Genomic DNA, 26,546 nt, shown 5'->3' with positions numbered 1-26,546 from the left:
GAAAATTGACCGAGCACCAGTCGGGTGATTGTTTTATGTGGCACTTGAGGGCTGGGTGTCTATCAAGAGGGGTTCCAAAGGCATTTCTTTAGCTCCATAAATTAATTTAATGGGCAACATGGTTATGCGGTTAATATTTAATGATCCTGTGGCCTCAAAACGTCGAAGACTTTCATCTCACTAACAAGCGAGAGCTATACTTTAGGGGCTCCGACTAACAGTTTTATAAGTGACTCCATTTACCCCATTCCTGCGTGTGAAATACATGTTTGCAGTGTTTGTCTAGGGGATAAAATAAATATCCCAGGGCAGGGGGTGGGGTGGGGGGCAGGGAGAGAGAGTGTTTGAGAACGATCAACTCACCCTTTGCCATGGTAATGACGTTTATACAAGTCTCCATTTCCTGGTGGGTGCAACTAGAATTTTTTTTTGCTGCCCAAAAAGCTGAGATTGCTTCTATTATTCCGCCATCCAAGATAGACTTGTTTTCAGGATCAATGGTTTTCTTTGTGGGAGGGATGAAGGGTTGGTTGTAGTCAGACTGGGGGAGGGGGACAAGGCAGGATCTCCCCTGAAGAGGTAAAGATCTCCACATGTGATCCTCCACATCTATCAGACTCATTCATTTTTATTCCCACTTCCCAGATTTGAAAACTGAGGCTATTTCTGGGACGTGGTTCTTAGTCCCAGGCATCTCCCTCCCACCATGCCTAGCCCATCGTTGGCTCTCACCTTAATAAAGAGGAAGGTTCATGTCCCAACCAAAACACATGCCTTTAAGAAGCACCGAGACTTCCTGGTATACTCAGTCCTAGATACAGGGAGACTTTGTTCTTATGGGCCCCATTCTAAGGGCTAGCCTGGGTCAGGAGTGTTGCTGATGGGGACACGGAGGCAGAGAGCGAAGATTGATCTGCTCCTGCCTCCCACGTGGGCTGGTACTCCGGGGGAACCCAACTGGTAGAATATCTCCATCTCCACAGGCCCAGATAGACCCAGGCAAAGCATTTCCAGCCTGGGATAAAGCTGATTACGTCCCTTTCTCCTTGAAGACCCTCAGGGGAGCCCCATTGCCCACAAGAACCTCTGGGCGCTTGGCTGGGCCCTCTGTGGGCTCGTTCTAAGTGCTGCTCAGGCCTCAGCACCTGCCTCTCCTCAAGGCTCTGCAGGCCAGTCCGCCAGAGGTGCAGCCATTCCCAACTGGCCAGAGTCCCTTAGGCTGCCACGCCCAGGCCTTGCTAGTCCTTTTCCTGCAGATGCATTCAGCTCCCATGATGGCCCTCCTAGAAGCCTCCTGACTCCCCAGGGAAAGCCAACCACCCTTGCTGTTCCACTCCCCAGAAAACTCTGTGCCTGCTTCCATGCAGCACACCTATCCTCTGTAGGAGGGTGATTTCTGTGTGTCCACCTTCTCTGGACCGGGAGCAACTGGAGGGCCACATCTGTTATCTTTGTGTCTTCAGTAACAAGCAGGAAGCCTGGCTTCGTGTGGGTGTCCATACAGTATCTGATGATAAAATGCAAGGATCACACACAAGCAGAGGAAACCTGTGAGGACGGTGACATGTCCCCGAAGCCCCAATGTACTAGGATCCCTTGTGAAATGGCTTAAATGCTACGAATTAGATGCTGTTTCCATTTCAGAAGGATTTGCGGCTACACCCTTCAAAAGGAGAACTCCTGCGTTTGATTCAGAGAAGTTCTGTGAGCTCCCAGCTTCCTAGACAGGGATCCAGGAGGAACATTCCAGGCAGGCTAGAGGCAGCCCAGGGGTGGGGATGGGGGCAGAGAGTGGGCGTGTGGCCAGATGGGCAGGACTCCAGCTCCCTGTGTCACACCCCCACCCGGCCCTAAGTCCCTGGGCTTTTACCCAGAAGATTTACGTTGATAAGAAATCAAATGATGCCCCTGGGGCACCTGGGTGGCTCAGTCAGTTAAGTGTCCAACTCTTGATTTTGACTCAGGTCATGATCTCACGGTTATGAGATTGATCCCTGCATCAGGCTCCACTCTCAGGCGTCAGGCTCCACGCTGAGCTTAAGATGCTCTCCTTCTCTCCCTCTACCCCTCTGCCCTGCTCATACACTCTCTCTCTGAAATTAAAAAAAGAAATCAAAATGATGCTCCTAAAAAGAGGAAAATGTTTGATCCCATGGAAATAGCAGGGCATCCACAGTTGTTTTGCCAAATGCAGAAGTTTGTTTTTTGTCCTTGGGCAGACATTACCCAGAGTGGCAAGCTTCATGGAAGGGAGTCATTGGGTCATTTCAAAGCGGGTCTGAGCTCAGTCTGCCTGGGGCCCCCTCGCATGCCACTGCACTTGAAAAACCAGGCTTGTGGCCGCAGCATCTGGGTGGAGGTCTCAGAGGCATGCAGTGCAGCCACCCTCTCCCTTATCTGAATCCGTGTCTTCTAGAATGATGACATGGTACCAAATGGTGGCCCAGGTCACTGGCTCCCAGAAAATGGTCGGGACAGGCCAGGAGCTGGAGACCTCAGGGCAGTTTAGGACTGGGGAAGGGAGGCACTGGAGGGACGGGCTGGTGGCACACCTGGGTGGCTCTTCAGCACGTCTTCACTGGTCTCCCCCATTCCTAGGCACCCCCTGCCCTTGACTCCTTCCGTTGCCTTGTTTCTCCATATCTGCTCTCAGCTAGTTCATGGACCCCCTCGACCACAGGATGGCAAGGTCAAAAAGGGACTGATTTCAGCTCAACCGACATTGGACAGGGGACTGCATACTCTAAGCAGCCCCACAGGGCACTGCCCCCTCCCTGGGTGCCGAGGGCTGTGAGGTCATAGTCATTCCAGCTCTTCCCACCTAACCTGAATCAGAGTCCTATTAGAAAGGCTCAGTCAGGGGGCGCCTGGGTGGCTCAGTCGGTTAAGCGTCCAACTCCGGCTCAGGTCACAATCTCGCACTTTGTGAGTTCGAGCCCCGTGTCAGGCTCTGTGCTGACAGCTCAGAGCTGGAGCCTACCTCAAATTCTGTTTCCCTCTCTCTCTGTCCCTACTCCCGCTCATGCATGCGCTCTTTCTCTGTCTCTGTCTCTCTGTCTCTGTCTCTGTCTCTCTCACACACACACACACACAGAATAAATAAATAAACATTAAAAAAACTTTAGGGGCACCTGGGTGGCTCAGTCAGTTAAGCATCTGACCTCAGCTCAGGTCATGATCTCACAGTTCATGGGTTTGAGCCCCTCATCAGGCTCTGTGCTGACAGCTTGGAGCCTAGAGCCTGCTTCAGATTCTGTCTCCCTCTCTCTCTCTCTCTCTCTCTGCCCCTCTTCCACTTGCTTGCCCTCTCTCTCTCTCTCTCAAAAATATACATTAAAAAACTTTTTAAAAATTTACAAAAAATTTAAAAAAAGGAAAGTCTCAGTCACATAGAATGATAGGTCAGACACCGAATTCACTAATAATGGTGCTGTTTGTAGTGCTGGAGCCACAGACTGTTAGAGATGGAAGAAACTTCAGAATGTCTGTAGCCTGGATTTGTCCCAGCTGTGTTTGATGGGCTGTCAGTAGGAATCGTTGGAGGACCTGCTCCACGGTCAGAGGCCTGTGGGTAGTGCTGGAGGCAGTACTAGATCCGGACGGAGCACAGGCTCTGGACTCAGACGGCCCAATTGAAAATTCTGCTACTTACTGGCTGTGCAGCCTTGAGAAATCACTTAACCTCTGTGCTTTAGTTGCTTCTCCTTAAAATTGAAATCATAGTCATACCCATCTCTTAGAGTTAATGTGATGATTACATGAGCCAATCCTTCAGCATGCCATGATTATCAGTAAATGCTGATCTGAACAAAGCTCTACAGGTTTCTTCCCTGCAGGACTTCTCAGAGCCTTTGCTATACTAATGAACATGTTGATCTCTAAGACCAAGGTGGGCCATCTACAAGGCACGATTTCACTTGTACCCACAGAATCACTCTACCTCACCCAACAGGTTTTCCTTGAGAGAGTTTGAGATTCCAGAGTTAGTCTGCTTTATCCTAGAAGAAATGACAACCAGAGAGGTGAGGTGAGCTGCCCAAGGTCATGGGCAAGTATATAAGGGCTGGATTGGAATTAGAATTGAGGTCTCCTGACTCCCATTCCTGTGTTGTTTCTAGTATGCATCACTCCATTCATCTAGAGAACATAGCAGCAAAGACAACAGTACAACAACTAAAATTTACGGAGTGTTTACTCAGTGCCAGGCACTGTGCTAGGCTCCTCCTAGTTACAATCTCACCTAGCCTCCTAACAAATAGGTGCCATGTCATACCCATTGTACTGAGCTCAGAGAGGCCAGTAATGCATTCAGCACCACACAGCCCATGAGTGGTAGAGCCAGGACTCAAACCCATGTCTGGGTGGCCCTGAGGCCCTGACTTAACCACCCATAGCATAAATCCTGAATGCCCAATGGCATTGGCATTTCAATGGCCTGGGTGGTGCCCTTGAAAATACCCATGTATGGCCCCCACCTGCTCCTCTCAGAATGGCTGGATTTGGGGGTTTCCCGGCTCTGGCAGTGATTGGCAGCCCAGGCCTCGGGGGCCAGACTGCTCAGCACCTAGCTCTCTTGCCAGATAATTTTGGCAGATCTGGGCTTGGCGGCAGGGCTGATGGAAGCTGGGCTGAGCTGGGAGCCTCTTGTCTGCCTGCAATCAGGATGAGCCCTCCATGCGGCTCCCTTCGGGGCTCTCTGTTCAGTCAAGATGCCACGGTGGTTCGACCAAAAGGCCTCTTTGTCTGAAGCCCTCACGGCCCACACGTCCTCTGGCCCCGGAATGCCGGTCTCTGTCGGCATGAAGAGCCCCTGTGTTCGCTGCTGGGGCGGCGCGAGCCGTGGCTGGCCAGGGGCTGCGCCGGGGGCGGGTGGCAGCGTGCTGAGCTGGGAGGGTGCTGGCGCTCCGGGCTCGCTGGAAGCCAGCCCTGGCTCCCTTCCCTCTTCCTTTCAGGGAGGTCACCCTGGCAGCGAGCGTGCACACAGCCTGGGTCCCTGGTAATGATTTCCCCCCTGCCCAGCCCAGCCCTTAAGTTCTCCTGCCAGGAGCCCTTGCTGTGCACAGGCCTGATCCCCCCCGCCCCGTCTCTTTCTGTCTCTGTCTCTCCGTATCAGTCTCCCTATGTCTCTGTATGTCTGTCTCTCCATCTGTCTCTGTCTCTTTGTCTCTCTCCCTGCATCTCTCTGTCTCTGTCTCTCTTTTTCTTTCTCTCGCCTTCCTCAGTTTATCTTTTCCCTTTCCCTCTACCCTTCCTGGGGGAGAAAACAGCACATGCCACGTATTTGAAATGAAACCCTGAACACTTTGGGGCAACTTGCACTGATTCTACCTCCTGAGCACAGGGCTTCATTCTGCACTTTAGCAGAATAGTCTCAGTGTCCCCGTCATAAACAAAGGCAGTGATGTCCACCTCCAGAACAAAATGGAGTGACACCTCGTCAGACATGCTCTTGCAAGGGCAGAAGCTGTGTCTGGCTCATCCCTGTGACACCGGACACAGCCCCATGTCAGGCACGCACCGAAAGGCCCTCCCTGTTTGTTGGATAATTGGAGTCAAGGGACTTAGGACGGTGCCTGAAGCATCGCAGTTGCCCATTACATGTTAATTTCCCTTCTTTCCTATTTCCTGGCTGCTCATGGGCGTGTGATCTGTTAGAGACCCTTGGAAAGCCCTGGCCTCTAGAAAGAACAGCTGTGAGTTGCAGAGTGTTACAGTCAGGTCTTGTCTCATCTTGCCCAGGTGTGGATATGATATCAAAAAGGGCCGTCATGCTGGGATGCCTACTGCTCGATGCCACACTTGAATGCTTTGCAATAACACCATCCCAAGTTTTCTTCTCCTTTCTCCTGGCTCTATCCCAGAGTTCCCTTGGCCCTGTCCCTCAGCCCTGCCTTGGGAGCAACCTCTCCCATCTGTTTGTGCTAAAGAATCGTTCCAGTGTCTTCTCTACATACTGAATCGAGTAGCCAGGAGCAGGGCTTCACCTGTCTCATGCTCCCCCGCGGCCTCCACGTTGGACTGGGGCAGGTCAGGGGTCCCGGGTGCCCCAGGCTGCAAGGTACGCAGTATGTGCTGGTCTGGTGTGCAACAGGAACTCTGATCACCTCTGACTGTGACTCCTCACTTTCCAGCAGCAGACTCTCAGCCCTGTTGGGGTGACAGGCTCACAGCTGGTGCATGCCCCTACCTGGACACTTACCCCTGTACGGTGGCTGCGTTCTCCTCTCTGCCTGTCCAAATACTGCACATACCTCTTCGCTAGCTCATGGCCACTCTTCTAAGAAGCCTTTCCAACCCCTTCAGCTCATACCACTCTGCCAGGCATCCTAAACAAAGCCCTGCTGGACCAGACTGGTGGTCCCTCTCCCCTCATTTAGTGCGCTCAGGCCCCACGGAGCCACTATGCTTGGTCTCACCACCCTCACTTGACCAGTTAATTCTTACCCATCCTTCAGAACTCAGCTTCAGAGTCTTTCCTGAAACCGCCCCCCCTCCTCTCTGCTAATCTTCCTGGGTCCTATCAGATTCTGTCATAGCACCCTGTTGTGCTTGGTAGAATTATCCGCTTGTCATGAAATAATTAATTGTGCAGTCAGTATTTAGGGGCTGTGACTAGCAGCTGTGTCCAGAATGTGACTGGTGGGAGAAGAGGCTGGTAGAATAAGCCCTTGGGTTGTCAGGCTAAGGATCTTGGACTGACTCTCTGGGCAGGAAGGAATCCTTTCAGGGTTCGTGCCGAATGACTGGCTTCCGAGGGCTCCGAGACCTAGGGCTCAATGGTCATTGTGATTTGCTTGGTTGGCTGGTTGTTTAGTTGGTGAACTGGCTAGTTGAATGGTTGGTTGGTCGAATTGTTGACTGGATGGTTGATAGATTATTTGGGGTTGGCTGATTATTTTTATTAGTTGACTAGTTGGTTAGTGGATTAACTGGCTGGTTGGCTAGTTGATGGGATGGATGAAGAGTTGTTTCATGTTAGCTGATTAGTTCAGTCGCTGATGAGTCGTCTGGTTGGGTGGCTGGCTGCATGACGGTGTCTTCCACGGCACAGGCCTGGAGCCTGTGCCGTCACCGTCAGACTGAATTGACCCTGCTTTTGACTTTCATCAGGCCTAATGCCCTTTCTTCCTATCTTTCCACAGGCACTTGTCCGACTGCCTCCCCACATTTCACAGTGTGATGAAGTCTTTCGGTTCTTTGAGGCCCGACCAGAGGATGTCAACCCCCCAAAAGAGTAAGTGGTAGCTCAGTCATCTCCTGTGTGCTTTGAGGTGTGGGCTAAAGCTGAGGGCAGGCTGGAGAGGCTCAGGATGTGGGCACACAAGGAAAGGGGGAGCTGGCAAGGCCAACCAGGCCGGGGAGAGATGGGCCAAAGGTATGAAGATCATTGTTCCCTGTTGCCCAAGCTTGCTCCTCATTTCCTTTTACCCCAGAGCTGACAAGTGGGGCTGTCTGTGCATTTGGGGAGCAGGTTTTCCTGCAAACTCTAGCTCACAGGTTACTGTAAGGAACAGATGAGATCAAAGAAAATATAATGGACCCTCTGTTCAGATGCCCAGGCTTAGCAGTCATTGCTCTTAATTATTGATGCTCCCAAGCTCCCAAATGAAATGTAGGCCTTCAGAGGGGGCGGGGGGAGGCATGTGCTGCCCAAGCTGAAAACTCATCCGCTGAATAACTCTTGGGCTAGTTTGTGATAGACATTAGTAGTCACGTTTACAGAGAAGGAAACTGAGGCCCAGTGAGGTTAGGTGATTTTCCCAAAGTCACACAGCTGGTTGCGGATGTGACAGGCAGGAGGCTTGAACCCAACTCTTGGATTCCTAGTGGCCCAGTGCTGGCTGGTATTTCCATATTTAGAGAGGAATGGGGAACCAAGCAGATCTCCCTCTCTTCTCTCTGGAATCAGGTTGCTCTGGGTCTGGTGTTTAAGATGACCCATCCAGTCATGCTAGCTTCTCACATACATGACCAGACTCCATTGTGATGGCCACACTCTCTTGCTCAGAACAGATCCTCACCAGAGTAGGTTCTCAGTAGAGAGAGAAATCTGGTTTCCGCCCAGGAGCAGATGAGCAGAAGAGGGCAAGCAGGGAAAATATTGGCCAGGGGAGAGGGTGGGGAGAGGACCAAAGGGGGTGCTGAGAGATCCCTTCGTTCAATAGCTTTTTTCCCCTAAAATCTTAAAGTACCAGGATGAGTGGCAGAGAGGCAGATGGGGTGGGTACAACAGAGGGAAAGGAAAGAAAGGTATGGAGGAATGATCTGGGACAGGTGGGAAGAGGCAGGAGGCCATCTGGTGATGGGGAGGGGAAGCCTGAAGACAAGGATGTGTGTCACATGGCTCCAGGGGCACTACTTACTGCATTTTCTGTGAGTGGCACCCACGGAGGTTGTAAAGCGCACAGCCTGCACACCCACACATGGCAGTCTTGCCTAAAGGGGCCCTTCTCTTTTCAGTCATACTATAAGACCAAGAGCCTAAAATGGCCTAGGCCCTTTTGGGGGCGAAAAAGCCACCCAGCCCAGAGGCTTGGCCCAACAAAAACCACCTTCCTGATGGCTGCCGCGGGCTTAAGAAACAAGCAAATGCTACAATCCATCAGAAACTCATCGGTGACTTGTTCACAGGGTAGACTGGTTGAAAGCCACAGGGAATAGGATGTACAGTGTTGAGTTCACACCCCAACTCTGCTGCTTCCTAGCCACACAACTGCAAGGCAGCTCACTCATATGGCTTCCCCGAGCCCCATTTTTCTCATCAGTAAAATTCAGATGACATGAGGGCTGGGCAAGAGCTTTGTAAATGACAAAATGAGACAGAAATGTGTGTTCTCACCAGAGGGAGAAGCATCGCTCTCACCATACCTACTATATGTCAGGCTCATAAGGGTTTATATATTCTCATCTCCACATTACAGATAAGGAAACAGAGACTCACAGCAGGAGCCTGAACTTGAACCCAGGTTTTTCTGGTTCAAACAGAGGCCTGTACTCTTTCCGCCCTTCCCACCTGCCTCCTTGGTTTAGAAGGGGTCAGGGGGACCATGGCCCTGACGCCTCTCAGTGCTCCTCTCTGTCCTCCCCTCTCTGTGCTCCTGCCCCAGCCCTCCTCACTCTCCCAGGACAGGAAGTCTCCTGAGGCGCCAACAGTGTCCCTGGTCTATCTGGCCCTGCTGCTCCCCTGCTGTGATGGTCTCACAGAGTCTCTCCTTCCTTTTCTGTTCTCTGTCCTTCCATGGGGAGAGAAGAGATGCCCCTCCCTAGGTAGTTGTCATTGGAGACACATGTGATTGTGTGCCCACAGGAGGGCAGAGGGATCGTTGCTGGTGGGTGAAGTAGCAGTTGCATCACCACAAAATCGCTGAGCCTGCCTTTCGTTCGTACTCCTAAGCCCATTCTCTGCCAGTCAGCTAAATAAATTGGTCCTGTTTCACCTCTCCATGGCAATAGTGCCCATCTCCAGAGAGCCCTCAAGGAAACTGGGCTTGGGGAGACAATTGTGCATTGGGGGGGGGCAGTGGGCACGGCTTTACAGAGCCAGGTTCTGGGGTCAGAGCCTGCTACTCAGGGTTCTATGATCTCTGGCCATTTGCTCGACCTCTCTGTATTTCTGTTTTCCCATCTCCAAAGCACGACGTAGAATTCATGGGACGGTGAAGAGGGCTTAGAGGGATACCAAGTGTAGGAAGATAACCTGGTCAGTGCTATTGGCTCGTAGGAAGTATTCAACAGTTTTATCCATGGAAGGTTGTAGAACAGAATGGAATGTGGTTCAGTGCACACTCCACCCTACAGATCACAGCCTGGCTTTTGCAGGAAGGGGTCATAAAGCATTTGCCTCTGAGTCACTATGGCAGTGGGGTTATCGGCCTCTTTCTCCAAGTGGTGCTAGTCACCTGGGCTGGTTCACAGCCGGTCTGGCAAGAGATGGCCTGGAAGCCGTCCCATGTGAGACAGACCTGAGGCTCAGGAAGTAGGGTCAACTATGGACAGACAGTTCTGAAGGGCTTCTCCTCCCCGGTCCCGCTCGGCCTCCAGGACCTGCCAAGAGACTCATGTTCCAGTCCACTCTGTGCTCGCCATAAGAGCCCAGACCTATAGGTGACCCTGGCCTGACAGGCTGACGATTTATCAGCCAAGTGCCTGCACCCCCCTCTCTGAGAGCTGCCTGCACCTTCCCAGACCGCAGTCCACCTCCCCCTCCGTCCTGAAACATAAACACAGGATCAAGTAACAGTGTATTTTGACTCAGGGGCGACTGTAGAGTGGCTTATCAAATTATCAAAGCCTGTGGATTTAATTGGAATTTTGCAGATAACCCCCTGCCTCTTTCAAGTGTGCTGCCGCAGGGGCCCTCGAGCGTTCACAGGGCCTGGAGTGGGGCGACTGTGTCCCTTTTCCATCTTGCTGGAAAGACAAGGCTGCGGCAACCCAGCCTTGATGGGGGAGGTGGAGCAGAGGCCTGAGCCCCTGGGCTCTGATCCCCAGCCGCTCACTGGCTTCTCTGGGCGAGAGAAGGGTCCTTCCCCAAACTGCTAGACCACCAGCCCCACACAGAAAGGATGTTCCCTCTAGACACTTTAGGTGAGCCCGACACGGAGTGGCCAAAGCGGTGTCATGTCTTCATGCGGCCACTCCAGGAGGGCAGCTCTTGTCCTTCCTCCTCCTGTGAACACTGACATGCACTACTGCCTTGTCGGCCCCAAACCCCAGCGTTATTCTAGAGTCATCTCTTCCCGTCACACCCCTCCATCCACGTAGCGCGTCAGGCGGGCACTGCCTTTGGAGTGTTTCCAGACTCTGACTACATCTCCCCGTCTTCCTGCTGCCACCTGGAACCGCACTGTCGCCGTTCCTCACGCGGATCCTGCCTCCTGCCCAGCCTCCCTGCTTCTGTCCTTGCTCTCGATGGTCCCTATTCAACATCGCAGAAGGAGTGATGCATCAGACCATGCTGCTCCTCTGCTCCACATTCTGTTCCCTCACTGCAGGTACGGTCGCTCCCTCTCACGGGGATGTCAGTTCCGGGAGACTCGGAACTTGTACCCGTTCTCTTCATGCCGCATCCCCAGCGCCCAGAGCAGGTGCTCAGAAAACGCCTGCCAAAGGCAAAACCCATCATCCAGACTTCATTATGTAGTCTTCCACGGGAGATCGACTGCGACGTGATTTTACAGAGATCTAGGCCCAGAGAGGTGAAGTAGCTTACCGAGGGTCACCCAGCTGGCAAGCAGCAGGGCCAGGATTCAAACCCCAGGCAGGCTGGCTCCAGGCTGACACGTTTAACCATGGCCCTAACCCGTCACTCAGCTCATGGCTCCTAAGGTGTGCCACCTCCTCAGCAGCGCCCCCTCCTGGTCCCTTCCCAGCCAGGGCAGGTGGAGACGGGCCTTGGCCCCTTGAACAATTATTTTCTTTCCAAGGATGATGTGTTCTTGGAAAGCCAGCAGTTGAATAGGAACGTGCACGCGCGCGCACACACACACACACACACACACACACCTCTGTGTGTGTGTGTGTGTGTGTGCGCGTACATGTGCACATAGACATGTGTATGCATGTGTGTCTTGATGGTGAGGCCAAAAGGAAAAGGAAGACATTAGCCTGATTGGTCACTTCGTCTGTACTCTGCATATTGTCTCATTTAAATCTCAGGCCACCCCTGAAGTCAGTACTATTATCCCTATTTAGCAGATATGGAAACAAAGGCCCTAGCTGTACATGGCATGCCCCAGGCCACATAGCTGAGAGGCAGGGGAGGCAGGCCTCGAACAGGTGTGCCTGGGAATAGGAGGCACCGTCCTGTCACCCCCGCCCCACCAGTGGAGGGAGCTGAGCATATCTCCCCCCAGCCCATGGCCCCAGGGTAGGAGTGGGCAGGAGTGGGCAAGAGAAGCTAGTGATGATGTTTCTTAGGCTCCTCTCTGTGGATTCTAGAGCTGTGTGGCCGGCTTGGGGTAGGGACAGCCTTAGTCACCAAATACTAAAGGAGGCAGAGAAAGACACACCCCTGGAGCTCAAGGGCATTCAATGCAGGACGAATTCCAATTCCGGGTGGTCCTGAGCCTTAACTCTGACAACCAGTTGAGCCTGGCCTCCTGGAAGCTGTGCCTGGCACCCCTGCAGTGCCTGAGGTGACCCCTGGCTGTGCACGTGGCCTGCCCGGACAGGCCTGGAGCCACACATGCTCTTCACAGACCTGCTGTGTGAGGACTGATGCCCTGCTGGGCTGGGGGGCCAGGTGTCGCCTGGCCCGGCTTCCACAGGCACAGGAGGCCCCCAAGCAGTGGGGTCCCCGTGCTCTGATTCCCCTGTGGTGTCAGCGATGGCAAAGGGCAGCTAAGGCAGGCCTAGATGGCTTGGCGGGACTCAGGCCGAGGCAACCACATGACCCAACAAATGTCTCTTTTTACGAGTTTAAATTTTTATCCAGTTGAAAGAGTGAACCCAAAGGTTCTCAAAGGGACCTCTGCGAGGCCTGTCCGCAGACCCCTGGGTTGAAGCGCATGCCTGTTGGAAAGGGTCTAGCTGGCAGGAAGAGGTCCAGCCCCGTGAGGCCCCTGCAGAGGCCTGTGACCTGCCTTTCCATCTCTCCAGCCACCTGGCCCACTGGCCCTGCCCTCATTCTTAGGTTCCCGTCACCAGAGAGCAGCCAGGTATCACCAGCCTCTGAACCCACACCCCCGCCACCGGGAACATTTCCTGCCCCACCCCACCCCCACCACAGGACTGAGTCCTACTCAGCCTTCATGCTTTCCAGAAAGCCCTACCTGTAGCTCGCATGTGGCTGCCATGGGAGTGGCACTGACCATACCACAGGAGTATGTTCATGGGTCTCTCCTACCACGGGGGCCTCCCATCTGCACGGCCTGGCACCTGGTAAATGCTAAATGAGCCAAAACAAAGTTGAGGCCATTTAACAAAATTATAAATAGAACTGCCCACTGTCACAGAAGCGAGTGAAGAGCGCTCTTGACCCGTCTGGAATTACTGGTCTGGGTTCAGAGGCCAGCTCTGCCTGTTGCTTCTCTGTGCCTCAGTTTCCTTGTCTGTCAAGTGGGTATCACAATGGTGCCTAGCCCCAAGGGTTGCTGGGAGGGCAATGCCTTTGCTCACAAAGCGCCTGGACAGGCTGGCACATAGTCAGCCAGAGCTTGCTGTCACTATCACCCACATAGGGAGGGCACAGCAGCGGGAAGCTGGTCTGTCACTCACGGCCACAGGACAGTGATGCAACCTCCTCGTGCCGCCCAGCTGTGGTTGGCCCTCTGCTCTCCACCCGAGCCCACGGGCAGGGTGAGCATACCTCATGCCACAGGGTGGCTCCCCCGTGTCACAGCGGGGGAAACAGAGGCCAGACTGGGTTGCTGGGCTTCCTACTCGTCCATCTGCTGCCAGCCCGCAGCATGTGGTCAGCAGGGCTCCCCTCCTACATAGCAGCACCCGGGACACGGGGTGGGCCCGCAAAGCAGGCTGAGGGTCTCCCGCTCCCCACTGCCCCCTCTCGGCTCTAGGCCCAGACCTGTCCCTTTAGCTCATTTCTTCCCATGAAACCAGCCAGGATCCTGGTCAAATTCTTGAACTTGCATGGGAGGAGCAGAGCCTTGCTAAACAGGTTTTTGTTCTTCAGCCCCAGGGCCACAGAGCTACCCTCTGTTGTGGCCTGGAACAATGGCCCAATGTTCAGAGGGACCTGGGGTAAGAGGCCGATGGGCCCATGGCCAGATCAGGTCAGAACTGTCCCTGCCCCAGCCTGCCCAGAGCATCAACCTCCATCTGGCCTGGGAGTCCACCCCTGCATGGCTGCCACCTGTCATGGGACAGCCCGGCAGACCAGTGAGAAAGGGAGGCTGTCCCACGAGGGGGTCTGACCCGGGCAGAGTACAGAGATTGGGTCTGGAGTGGGGGCTGACCCAGAGGGCGCTGAGCAGGGGTTCCAGGAATGGAGGACAGGGCAGAGGCAGGCAGGTGCTTTGGGGCTGGGGTGGGCAGGAGAGCAGACCCAAGAAAAGGCACTCCTCTGTAGAGTCTCCTGGCCTCCCTTCCCGTTTCTATTTTGGAAGGGACAGAGGCCATGGTGGCTGCCCTCCCCTGGGGAAAACAGTCCAGGGGGACAGAAGGGACTTAGCCAGCCCTGCCTCAGGGAGCCAGGAAGAAGACAGAGAATGTGGGGGTGGTGCAGGCAGGATGCCCTTGAGAATTTGGGGAGGTTCCTCCAGGGTTCCCCTCCCCCTGCCATTCTTGGTCCTGGTTGAACCCCAGGTCAGGCCTGCTCGGGAGGTAGTATCACTGCTTTGCTTGTGTCTGACTCCTGATGTCTTGAATTAGAATCCAGTCTCCCTTGCTGATGGCAGGGTGACCTCAGGTTGATGGCAGAGCCTTCTCTGTAAGTCACACCTACCTGGCCAGGAGTTGAGAATGAAATGAGATGTGTGTGGAGCACGCAGTAGGTGCTCACCCTCTCTCTTCCTCTTCCCTGGGAGGCACAGGAAGGAGCACTGGAGAGAGAGTCCCTGCTGTGCTTTCCCTCCTCAGCATGTACCCACTGAGCACCTACTATGTGCCAGGAACTCATGGGCTGATGGCCTTAAGGTTCAAGGTTGCCACTAGGTCAAAATTTTGAATGGAGTTAAATGAAATCCAGAGACAAACCGTCAGAACACCCAGCTCTCCTTTGGCCTTGAATGAGTCACTTCACATCTTTAAGCCTGTGAAAGTGGCCAACAGTACCCACATGGCAGTGGGGAGGTTCCAGGGCGCTAATGCGTGCAAGTGCCCCGAGAGCGCCTGACCCAATACAGCTCATTCCTGGGGACGTCCTGTTCTTCCCTTTCTTCCACAAGCCCAGGCCTGGGTGCAGAGTGGCCACTCAGAAGAGGCTCCAGGACTGGAAATGGTCAGCTCTGGGAGTTCTCACCAGGGTTGGTGCCAATTGTCGGGGGCAGCTGCCCCGGCCACTCGCTGGCTATCGGGAACTCCAAGGCATCCGTGTTGCTGGCCTTTCCCAGGGGAATGGTGGCCTGGGGATCAGAGTGGAAAGCCCACCCACCTGCCCTGTGCCTTGCAGTCCCAGTTAGGCCCTTGCCATCAGGCCCTGCCAGCACCTATCTGGCCAGGGACGTGGCCCACGCTGTCCCTCCAGCTCCTCTGTCGCTGGCAGCTGCACAAATAGCTTCTTTATACTGACCAGCAACAGGGCCAGCTGGACATAGGGACTGTGGGTCCACTGGCAACTGGGGGCTGGAACGCAGAGAACTTTCTGCAAACAGACTCTGTCCACCCCCTGCCGTGGCCCCCTTTAACCTAGGCAGGTGGCAGAAAGGTGCCCACAGGACGCTGGTTCCAACCCACTTGAAAGGGGCGTCAGCTCTGGGGAACGAGGATTGCCGAGGGCCTGGCTGTCGTGCTGGGTGGGACGAGGAGGGAGGCCAACCCACACTGCCCAGCTCAGAGCAAAGGCCTGTGCGGGCCACGTCTAGGGAGAGAAGGTTACTCTGTGTTCAGGTCTGGCACAGGGTTTCAGCTCTCAAGCTCAAGCAGGAGCGGAAAAGAGGTGGTGGGATAGGGAAGATAGAGGGGTGCAGGGGTGTGTGTGTTTCCCTGAAACCTCAGCCCCAGAAGGACGGTCCCGGTATGCCTAAGGCCCCCGAGGGCCCCTTCCCTTGCTCCCAAGGCCACAGGATGAGCCCCCATAGAGCCCTGGAGTCCTGCTTTGCAGTTATGTCATGTTCAAGGGTGTCTCGGTTCCCCCTCCTTGTAATTATTACCCTTCCATTGTAACCAGTCTGCTGGTTAGCTACCCTTCCACAGGGAGTCCGTGGCAGAGCTGACCCTCAAACCCAGGTCTTTGGCCTCCTAGAATAGGGCTTCTTCTGTTGGCAACAGGCAGGAGGCATTTATCTTTCAAGTGTTTTTGATCATCTTTGTAGTATGAGACGCGGGGCCATGGAAATGGACACAGCTCGGCCCTCCCTGTGGAGAGGTCATGGTCTGAGGGGGAGACAGCATGGACGGGGCCTGGCTCGCTGCTGTGGGAGACAGCAGAGTGTGATACGGAGGAGCCCAGGCTCTGGCTAGCACCCTGGCTCCTCCCCGACCTGCTCTGTGGCCTGGAAATTAAACACCAAGACCTCAGTTTCTTCACCTGTAAAACGGGGCTCATAACAGCTGCCAATCCAGTGGAGATGGCAGAAATGAAACAAGTGATTGTATGTGTGCTGGGCCATCCACACCCGTGGGCTATTCCTGTGAGGTAGTCAGGGAAGGAAGGCTCTCTGGAGAGGTGGCATTCAAGCAGAGAGTGAGGCAGGAGCCAGCCACTGAAAGGCAGTGAGAGACCAGGGCGGTCAGGTCAGAGAGATTCCCTGAGACTGGGGCAGTTATAAGGAATTGAGAGGAATCGTCTTCCTGGAGACTGACAGTGTTGACCAGAGCTGGGCCACAGGAGTTGGGCCTGGTCCAGTGAGTGACCTTGAACTGTCATGAACCCGTTCTACACTTCAGCATCAGGTGAGGGGGAAAATTTGGTTCTCTGGGGTCCCTTCTAGCTCTGACATTCTGTGATCTTACCAGGAGCAGCTGGCTATTACAATAGTCCAAGCTTGTAGCCACCTGGATCTGGACGCTAGTGGCCGTGGCAATGAAAGTCACAGACACAGTCAGATGTGGAAGAGACTAGCATTCTGCAGGTCATGTGACCCTTCCCTTTCACAAGCCCTGTAGATTGGGGTTCAGGCACCACTTGACTTTGGGTGTCTTAGTTCATGATCTGTGTGTATCTGGCTCCACCTTGTGGCAACATTGGGAATTACAGTGGCCAGCATCATGGCAGAGGTCTGTAAATTCGGTGGATACTGCCCAAAACTGCCAGACCCTTCAGCATGACCTGTCTTATTTAACCATCAGTATAGTCCTGTGAGACTCATGCTTCCTTTTTGCAGATGAGGAAGCTTAGGCTCATATTGGTTAAGTTACCTCTCGGCTAGTAATTGTCGGAGGCTGGATTCAAACCCTTCCAAATTCAGATCTGCATCACAGGGGGGTGTATGATGGAGAAGCACAAGCACAGGGGCCATGGCCAGGATGACTAGCTCCAAATTGCAAGATGGGACACTTTATCTGACCATAGGGCTGAATAGTTGAATCAGGACCCCCTGGTTGCTGTGGTCACAGATGGGAGCAGTTGAAGGAACAGCTGAGGGGCACTTTCCATATCTGGGAACTCTTTAAGGGGAATCCAGGCTTCTTGTCAGCTCATATCTTTGAGAAGGTGCAAGGCTCAGGAGCCCCTGGGCCAGTTCAGGGTGCCTTCACTGAGACCCCTCCCCTAGCTCAAGGGTTCCCAGGAGGGCCTTCCTGCTGTGGGATCAGACCTCTGAGTTGCTTCCAGAACCAGACCCACTCACTATGTCTTCTGAAAGGGAAGCCAGGTACTGTCCAGACTGATACCTGACTTTGGTCTTGGGTCCAGCTGCGACCCTAGCACCAGACCAAGCCTTCAGCCTCTTACCCGCTCTGTAGCATGTGGCCCATTTGTTACAGGAGGAACCCTGAATTAATGTGAACCCCCTTCCCCTTGCCCCACCCCCAGGACACACAGCCTGAGGTGCTCACTACCTGAGGCTAGGCAGGAGATTTTATTTTCAAACAGCCCTACTGAAATATAATTTACATAAAGCAAAATTCATTTTAAGTGTACAATGAATCCAGCAATTATTAGTAAATTTAGAGAGTGGTGCAGCCATCACCACAGTCCAGTTTTAGAGCTTTTGCAGAGCCCTAGAAAGATCCCAGAGGGAGGTTTTTATTTCTTCCCAAACTCTAAGGCTTAGGAGACCCGTTAGCATCCTTTCTGTCTTCTCCAGTCTGGAGACTGACTTCTTTCCTCGATCATGCGCTGCTCTGATTTCTAGACCTTCTGGTACTTCCAACTGCTTTGGCCCTTGCACAAATTGTCCCATAGCCCACGGGCAAGCAGGCAAGGCCTACTTCATCTTCTCGGCGCAGCAAGCGAGTGGGCTGGCCCTTGAGTAGGGGCCGAGGGTGGAGGGGTGAGGGTGCCCACCTTGCACTTTATTCCCATCCCCAGGAAGTACACACACAGTCTGGCCCTGCAGGTCAGCTACACCGTGACTTCAGTGCTTACTTTCCCCAGAGCATGTCGGAAGGCCAGTGGGCACAGGCAACAGACCTAGGGGCTAACTACAAGATGCCCACCTTCCTCCCAGGGTGAGTACTAGGCAGCCCAGGTGTTTGGCAGAAAGCAATTGACACGCTTTAGCTCATTTAATTTTTGTACCTATCCATGAGACGGGTACAGTTATTTTCTCCAATTTGCAGTTAAACCCACTAGGGCAAAGCAAGGTCATGCGACTTGCAAAGCCGATAAGTGGCAGAGATGGCCAGAATCTGGGTAGTCCAGTGGGGGACCTGGCTCTCACCCTCAGTAAAGCTCACTAAGTGTTTAGCATGTTACATGGCGTATGCTCATAATAAATGGGACCTATTATTGCCATCGCCTTTGTTGAGGGGCTGGTATGTGCTGAAGGAGAAGCCAGAGGCCTGGAGAACCAGTGCCCACAGAGCACTCACCGCTCAGCTTACAGCTACGTGACTTGGCAGTTTCTGGAGCCATCAAAGCAGCCTCTACCGCCCTGGCTGCATCTCATTGAGAGGCAGGAGGGGAGGGCTGCCCCCTCTCACCCGGTCCCAGCCTTCAGAGCTCAACATTGCCCAGACATCCTCCAGCCCCGGCTCCGCCCTCACATTGCACTGACGGGTTCTGCTGGGGGGTGGGGTGTTGATTTCCCTAAGGTCACCCAGAGAAACTGGATTCATACCACGTTTTTTGACGTGTTCCTTCTGGCTCTCAGAAACTTTCCCAGCTGATTTCCAGAGCATTCTGAATGCTGGTGCATAGAAGGGCACCTGGAGGCCTGAGCTGAACCTTTATGGAGACTCAGATCAAAGCCAGCCTGATGGACAGGGAGGAGGGGCTGGGCCGTGGTTGGGCCTGATATAATTATGCAGGAGCAGGCTCCTGACTACAGAAAGGTATGCCTGCCAAGCCAGAGAAGTCAAGGTTAATAGCAGGGAGTGCTCTGGCCCCCATCCCATGCAGGAGAGGGCACCTGTGAGCCTGTCTTACTGGTCAGAGCCTCACAGAGACCTGCAGTGCCACAGGCAGCCACCTTGAGAGCCAGAGGACAGAGGACACCAGTCATATCTCTGGGTAAAGGCCCCACTATGTGTTGGTCATGTGCTAGTTCCAGCAGGCTGTGAGGATCTTGGGAGGCAAGTAGGGGAAAACTTTATACTAGAGACAGGAAAAGGCAGGTGTCTCAGTTTAGGATCCTACAGAAGCAGATCTGGGGATGATTTGAGCCCACGCAGTTTATCTGGGAGGTGACACCAGGAGACACCAGTGAAGGAGTGAAGTAAGGCAGGGGAGGGAAAGCAGCCAAAAGTAGTTCATGATCAACCAGATGCTCATGGGCCACTGGGGCTTCATCCCACAGGAGCTCTGGGAGCTGACCAAGAACTGGTGGTCCCACCCAAGGGCAGGGGTGCTGGGCTTTTATGCACCCGCTGTGGTTTCTTCCTTCCAGCTCTCCTGCTTCCCCCTCACCCCCTCCAGTCCACCTCCAAAGAGCAGCCAGAGGGGGCTTTCCAGAGAGCCTGTGTAAGCTAGCGCTGACGTGGCTTTCCACTGTGCTTAGGATGACTTCCAAGAAGGTTCCCGGTGGCCTGGGCCTGGGCAGGACTGGTTCCCTCCCCATCCCCATCCTTAAGGCCCTAGCCCCCGCCCCCCTCATCCCATCTGCTCCTCAGAGTCCCCTAGAATCCTCACCTCCTCAGACCTCCCTTTCTCTCCACCTCAGCAACCTTTCCTTTTCCTTCACAGCTTTTTTTTTTTCAAGTTTATTTATTTCGAGATGGGGGAGGGGCAGAGAGAAAGGGAGAAAGAATCCCACGCAGGCCCTACACTGTTAGTGCAGAGCCCGACATGGGGCTCAAATTCACAAACCACGAGATCATGACATGAACTGAAACCAAGAGTCGGATGCTTAACCTACTGATCACCCAGGTGCTCCTTCTTCAGAGCTTTTAACCCGGTTTACCAGTTCGTTTTATCTAATTGTCTACTGCCCTCCCCCGAGGCAGGGGATGAGTCTGTTTTATTCAATGCTGAGACCGCAGGGCCTGGCATGTAATGGGTACTCAGCATATGCCTGTTGACTGACAGAGGAGCAGCCCTGGGGTGGGGGTGGGGGGGTGTCCGGGGCTGAGGCCCTGAGTTTCTGCAACGAGAATGTGGAGACTGGACTGAGGTTGTGCCGGCCCAAGCTCTCAGGAAGGCCTGCATGGGGAGGGCCAGCGCCCTCTGGTCCAGGAGGGCAGGCTGACAGGTGCACCCTGACTGTCAGTGAGTGCGAGGTGGTCAAGCAAGCCCAATGGAGATGCTCGGGCCGAGAATGCAGGGGGAACTTGGAGAGGGAGCGAGACCCTTGCGGGGGGGGGGGGGGGGGGGGAGGGAGTTGTGCAGGGAAGGATGGGGAGCCTGACCTCCACCTGGGGGTGCCTCAGACAGATGGGGAGGGAGAAGGCCTGGGCTGATGGAGGCCTGTGAGTACAAGCTCAGAGGCTTTGGAGCAGAAGGGTGGGAAGGCCGATAGACAGGAAGGATGCAAAGATCAAGATCCTGACAGTTCCAGGCACTGGCTTAGGAGTCAGCCAGCACTGGGTTCAGATCTCAGCTCGCTACTGAGCTAGCGCCTTAAATAGCTAGCACTCCCTGAGCAATACATCTGCCCTTGTTCTCAGACTCGGGCCCGCAGAGAGACAGGCAAAGGAGGCAGTAAGGCACTGCGGTCCAGCTGGGCAAGGGAGAGACACATCTGAGGCAATAATGCGTCCTGCAGCATAATGCAGGATGTCAGGAAGAGCATGCATTCTCACTGTGACGGCCCAGTAGTTTCCATGGCAACCCTGGGTGATGTCACAGCCATGGGATGGAGCACAGGACTCCGAGGCCATCCTCACAAACGGAGGAGAAACACACTGAGTCATCAGGGTGAACTCCCCACATGGAGAATGTTCAAGACATTGGCATTTTATACAAACTAACATGCACACACGCTGACCCACCCGTAATCATGAAGGAAGACCCTCTAAAGGAAGCAGCACTTCCTCCGGGCTTTACGGGAGGGGATTGAGGGCCCCAGGAGGACAGCTCAGGATAATGCTGCAGCTCTCGCCAGCCCCTCGGAAGCAGCCCTGAGCCTGGTTGCCAGCGGTCAGGACGTTCGTGCATTTGTTCGGCAAACACCTGCTGTGCCTCGCCCTGTGTGAGGCCTGGGGAGATGTGGCCCCCGTCCCGGGCTCAGAGTGGAGGGGAGGAAACAGGAAAGACATCATAGTAATGCAAGAGCTGCAGAGGAAAAGAGGGTGCCACACCAGGTTCTGGGGGTGTCAGAAGTGGCATTAGGCTGGGAGGTGGGGACGGGAAGGAGAGAAAGTCAGAGGGAGGCAGAGCCCAGGACAGCCACGAGGCCTCGTCACTGCTCCCAGAATTCATGGCCACTCTGCTGAGAGAAACAGCCCCTCTGGAGACTGTAAAACCTGCCCGTGCGTGAGGCCGGGCTGTCTTCGGGCCGCACACCTGGCCATGGGCCCGCTCACTTAGCGGCACAGCCTCCAGGAAGCAGCCCGGGGCTCTCTGCACAGGCCGCTACAGTCAGGAGCCACTGTGCCTCTCTGAGCGGGTGATCGGCGACACAGCACCACGTGTCGCAGCCAAGTTTCCTCTTCCTCAAGGTTGTGCTCACACCAGAGCTGAAGTTGTGACCTTCCCAAGGAAGTGTCCACAAGTCGATGGTGTCGTTTTGGTGTTTCTGGCCCTGAGGCTTTGCCTTCACCTTACCTTTCTCTTTCCCGCCTACTCCTAATTTAGCTCATCTGGATTTTACAGGTGTCCTTATCAGCCACAAGGTGGCAAATGATTTGAGCACTACCTAAGACAGCTTGGGCTCACTGGCTGTGTGACTTTGGGCAGGTTACATGCCCTCTCTGGTCCTCTAGTTCTCTTCTGTAACATGGAGAAAATAAGAGAACATACGCATAGGAATGTTCTGAGGATAAAATGAGCTGTTATGCATCAAGGGCTTAGTTTCGTACCTGGTATAGGGTAATGCTTGAAAAAGTACTATTCTCATCAATTATAGTATAATAATAATAATAATGGCAATAATAGCAGTATCCCATCCCCTCCCCCCCAAGCCCGCTACACACACACTCATCTTTGGGAAAGAAGGACTCACTCAGGGTGGGAGGGCTCTTCAGTGGTGACTCCTACCAAGGCCTGACCAGCCCCCTCCCTCATTCGCCCCATTTCCCGCCATGCTTTGGGGTAACCAAGGACTTATGCCTGCTCCAGGACCACAGAAGACTTCCGGCAGCAGAGGCTCAGGCTATTATCCCTCAAAGGATAAAGGTGGTGGCCCAGGGCTGGCCCACTGGGATCTGTAATGGGTGTTCTGGAGAGCAGTGAACTCACTGGTTGGAGCTGGGCTGACTCAGAGGAGAGAGGAGGTTCAATGCTGGAAGGAAAGCTGGGGAAGGAAGCTGGCATCCAGGCCTCCGGGCTTACCCCTCCTGCGGCCTGTCTGCGGCCTGGAGCTGGAGGTCTCTGCAGTTCAGGGGTGCCTGGGTGGCTGAGGCAGTTAAGCGTCCGACTTTGGCTCAGGTCATGATCTCACAGTGTGTGGATTCAAGTCCCATGTCAGGCTCTGTGCTGACAGCTCAGAGCCAGGAGTCTGCTTCGGATTCTGTGTGTGTGTGTGTGTGTGTGTGTGTGTGTGTGTGTGTGTGTGTATGTCTCTCTCTTTCTCTGTCCCTCCTCTGCTCACACTCTGTCTCTGTCTTTCAAAAATAAACAAACATTAAAAAAAAAAAAAAAAAAAAAAGAACAGCCCAGTCCAATGCCTTGACTTTTTCAGTCAAGGAAACCATGGCACAGAGAGAGCTGCCATCCCCCAGATCATGCTGCTGGTTCAGATACTGAGCCTGAAACCCAAGTCTTGTGACCACTCCCCACCCCCCCCACCCCCCCGCGGCCACTGGGCAGCCCGGTTTGATGTCTTTCGAGACTCCTGGGTAGACCCTCTCTCTCACATGCTGCCCAGGGAGGCAGTAGTTTAGGAAGTGCCCTCGGGAAGCCCCCAGCCTGCCCTGGGCCCAGGCTGGCCTGGAGCATCCCAGGTCTCCTGGGCACAGAGCCCTTCTGTCCTGCATCCCCAGTGCCTGCTGCTCAGTGTGTGGCGGCCGCCCGCCCCTTCGTGGAGCACCACCACTTGGTGCAGCAGTGAGGGCCAAGGGGCCTGGGCGGCCTGGCAGCCTGGGATTCCTGGGGAAAAGGAAGTGTAACAGTCATGCACGTGGTGAGGGGTCTCAGACCACTCAGCTCTGCCACCCAGCAGCCACAGGGTCTTGGCAAAGTGGCTTCACCCCTCTGAGCCTGGGTTTCTTGTCTCTAAACAGGCACCTCCAGCCTTGGCCCACCCCACTAGGGCCAGCCAGGCCAGTCTCCCCATGTCCTTACCAAGCTCCTTCTCCAGCCGCCCCTCCCCTCCCCCAACCACTGGGCCTGTGCGGGCTCTGTGACTAGGGTGTGGGGACAGCAGGATGGGCTGAAGGCTCAGGCATTCTCTCACCTTTACCGAGCCTACTGTGCACGGAGTTCTTCATAGGCGTTAACTTGTTTTATGGTCCAGCCGTCCAATTAGGTGGGTCCTGTTGGCCCCTTCGTTTTACAGAGTGGCAGTAAAGACAGAGACACTCAAGAGAATCTGGCAGAGCTGGGATTTGAATCCAGGCAGCTGCACACATATGCATCCCCCAGCATGAGCCAAAACAAACCTTCCTGCCAGAGCCACATTCAGTGCATTGAGCCAGGCCACACTGTCCAGTGTATCAGGTAATACACTGTGGCCATTTAAATTAAAATTTTAATTAAATAAGATGAAAAGTTGAGTTTTTGGGTCATACTAGCCGCATCCCAAGTGTTCAACAAACCTAATGGCTGTGGCCGCCAGATTGCACAATGTAGATAGAGGCCATTTTCATCATTGATCACAGAACTCTATTGGGCAGCTCAAGGTGGGGCACCTCTAGGTGTTGGGGACAAAATTGGGACATTCGGTGCCATTTGGAGTCAAAATCAGAATGGGCTTTCTGGGCTAGAAGGTTGTGAAACACCGGAGAGGGAGGGGGGTGGGGGGTGGGGAGGGCTGTGCATGAAGAGGCTAGAAGCACAAATAATCCTGAGTTCTCAGCCTTGCTTCCCCATTGCTAGCTATGTGGCTCCAGGCAGGTTACTTAACTTGTCTGAGCCTCATCTGTAAAATGGGCCCAAAGCACCTTCCTCGGAGACAACATCAAGTAGATGTCAAGGGGGGCCTGGCCTGTCTGGGTGCTCAGTGCTTGTGCATTTGTGATGTGGATGGAGTTTGAGAAAGTCTGGGAGATGCAGGGTTCTCTTGCTGTAAGAGGCCACCAAATGGGTCCCAAGAGCCCAGGCCCTCCCCAGTGGTGCGGGTGAGCTGCGTGCCTAGGAGAAGCTTGGGGCCTTGCTTAGAGCATTCTTTCCCATGGAGGCTGAGGCAGGAACAGGCACGGCTGGGCCTTGGATAGGCTCCTGGGCATCTGTAAGAAGCAGAGTCCTTAACCCAGCTCAAAATTAGACTAGGGCTGGAGAGCGTGCATCGTTACCGCCAAGGAGCAAACCAGAGTTCTGCTCAGCAGTGGGGCCCCAGTGTGTGGCATACCCACAGATCAGGCGCACTCCTGCAGAAGGGGCTACTGTAGCTTGGGGAGCAAAGCGGTCCTCTGTCTGCCCTGAAACAAGTAGCCATCCCAGCGCCTGAACCGGGAAGAGCAGAACCGCATGGAAACTGGATTCTCAGCCGCAGAGCTAGTGCTGCCACCTCGTGGGGAAAATCTTCCATTACAAGTGTCATCCCTGGGTTTCTCCCAACAAGTTTCTTCTAAAATCTAAGCTATTTGCCTTCATTTGAGTCCAGCCCCAGCTGGATGTCCTGCCCACCGCCCTCCCGCACCGCAAAAAGCAGATAGCCTCCCAGGGGTCTTCTCACCCTCCACTCCCAGCTCACAGACACATGCACCCATGCACAATCCCACATCCATTCCTACCCCTGCCCCTTTGCTCACATCGTCCCTTCCACCCCAAACTTCCTTCCTGCCTCTGTTCTTTTTAACTATTCATCTTTCCAGAGTAGCTCCAGAGCCCCCTCTTCTAGACAGCCATTCCCAACTGCCCCGGACCACTCTGACCTCCCCTTCCTCGGGAATTCCTATACAACAAATCCTTTGGACTAGGCTTTGGGACATTTCATCACAAAGTGACTGTATGTTCTCTTTTCCTGGGTGTTGGTCTTGTCACTCCAACCAGACGGTATACTCTGTGAGGGCAGAACTGTGTTTCTCACCACCCTTCTGCTCAGACACAAGACTGGGTTTCAGCCACCCTTCAGTTCAGACACGGACGGGTGGGTGGACCGACAGAGCACTGCTCTCCGAGAGACCGGGAGGGCCTGCACACATGGAACACCCTCTCTGCCCTTCTCTCTAGGAACTTTGCAATTGAACCCCAGCACTGCGTTTTTCACTGCCCCTTCCGCGGTTCCCCAGGTCTGGCATGAAGTCCCCAGAAGTCCAGGGAGACCCGCAGCTAGGCAGCAGAGAGCACAGGAGCTCTGGTAGCCTGTGGGGGGCTCACACACCTTGTGGCCAGAGGGCTGAACAACCTGGCTTCCCCTCTAGGAAACCAACTTTGTGCCTGCATCCCCGCCCTGCCCCCTCCTCCACAGACTGCTTGTCCGTCGACACCTGGGTGGGACTTCTTGGGATGCACACAAATGGGAACCCAGGTCTGTTGTTCTCATGGTCTTGAGCTGGCCCCCCTCCTGGGGCAATGGAGCCAGATTCTTATGAATCCATACCCATGAATGGGCCAGTCAGCAATTCCTTTATCCTGGCCACCATCCACACTCAATCTAGCCCCTGCTGTGAAACCAGGCTCTTGGCCAGGGGTCCTCTCCACTTGCCAGGTACTGCTGTAAGAGCTCTGCACATTATCTCGGGTCATCCCCACAACAAAGGTAGGATACTTGTATCCCCTCTTTGACAAGGGAAGGTGTAGGAAGGTTACGGAACTTGCCAGTGTCACAAAGCAGCAAATGGCTGAACTGGGCCCCACCCCACCCATACTTTTAACCCTGTACTCTGAGGCCTGGATACAGTGGAGCCATCCCCAGGCTGGCAGGACACTAGGGCCTCTGCCCAGAATGGTGAGTCCATTCAGAGGAGACAGAGAGACAGCGAGCGCTTTGTTTTTCTGCCGTGGACGGAGCAGGGGCAGAGAGGCTCTGGGGTGTTCCGGAGATTAGCACAAGGCCTGGGAGGTTTCTGGGGTGTGGGATAGCCCTGGCACGGGCCTCTCTGGGACTCAGCCTGGGGGGTGCCCG

The 26,546-nt window shown here is 54.3% G+C and overlaps 1 protein-coding gene across 6 annotated transcripts in view; it reads left to right on the top strand.

The window, feature by feature from the left end:
* SH3PXD2A (SH3 and PX domains 2A) overlaps positions 1-26,546 on the top strand; it is a 242,221-nt gene that overhangs the window by 123,241 nt on the left and 92,434 nt on the right. For 4 of the 6 annotated variants that reach the window (XM_043597432.1, XM_043597433.1, XM_043597430.1 and 1 more), the window contains one exon: positions 7,143-7,234. In XM_043597432.1, coding sequence (XP_043453367.1) covers positions 7,143-7,234 — 92 coding nt within the window. Of the gene's footprint in view, positions 1-7,142; positions 7,235-26,305; positions 26,370-26,546 lie in introns of those variants that run through there. The other 2 variants (XM_043597436.1, XM_043597435.1) reach the window with 2 other exon arrangements.

Source organism: Prionailurus bengalensis, chromosome D2 (genome assembly GCF_016509475.1).
Source record: "Prionailurus bengalensis isolate Pbe53 chromosome D2, Fcat_Pben_1.1_paternal_pri, whole genome shotgun sequence".
NCBI classification, from domain to species: domain Eukaryota; kingdom Metazoa; phylum Chordata; class Mammalia; order Carnivora; family Felidae; genus Prionailurus; species Prionailurus bengalensis.
The sequence above is the reverse complement of the archived record's forward strand: the minus strand, read 5'-3'. Positions and strand labels throughout refer to the sequence as shown.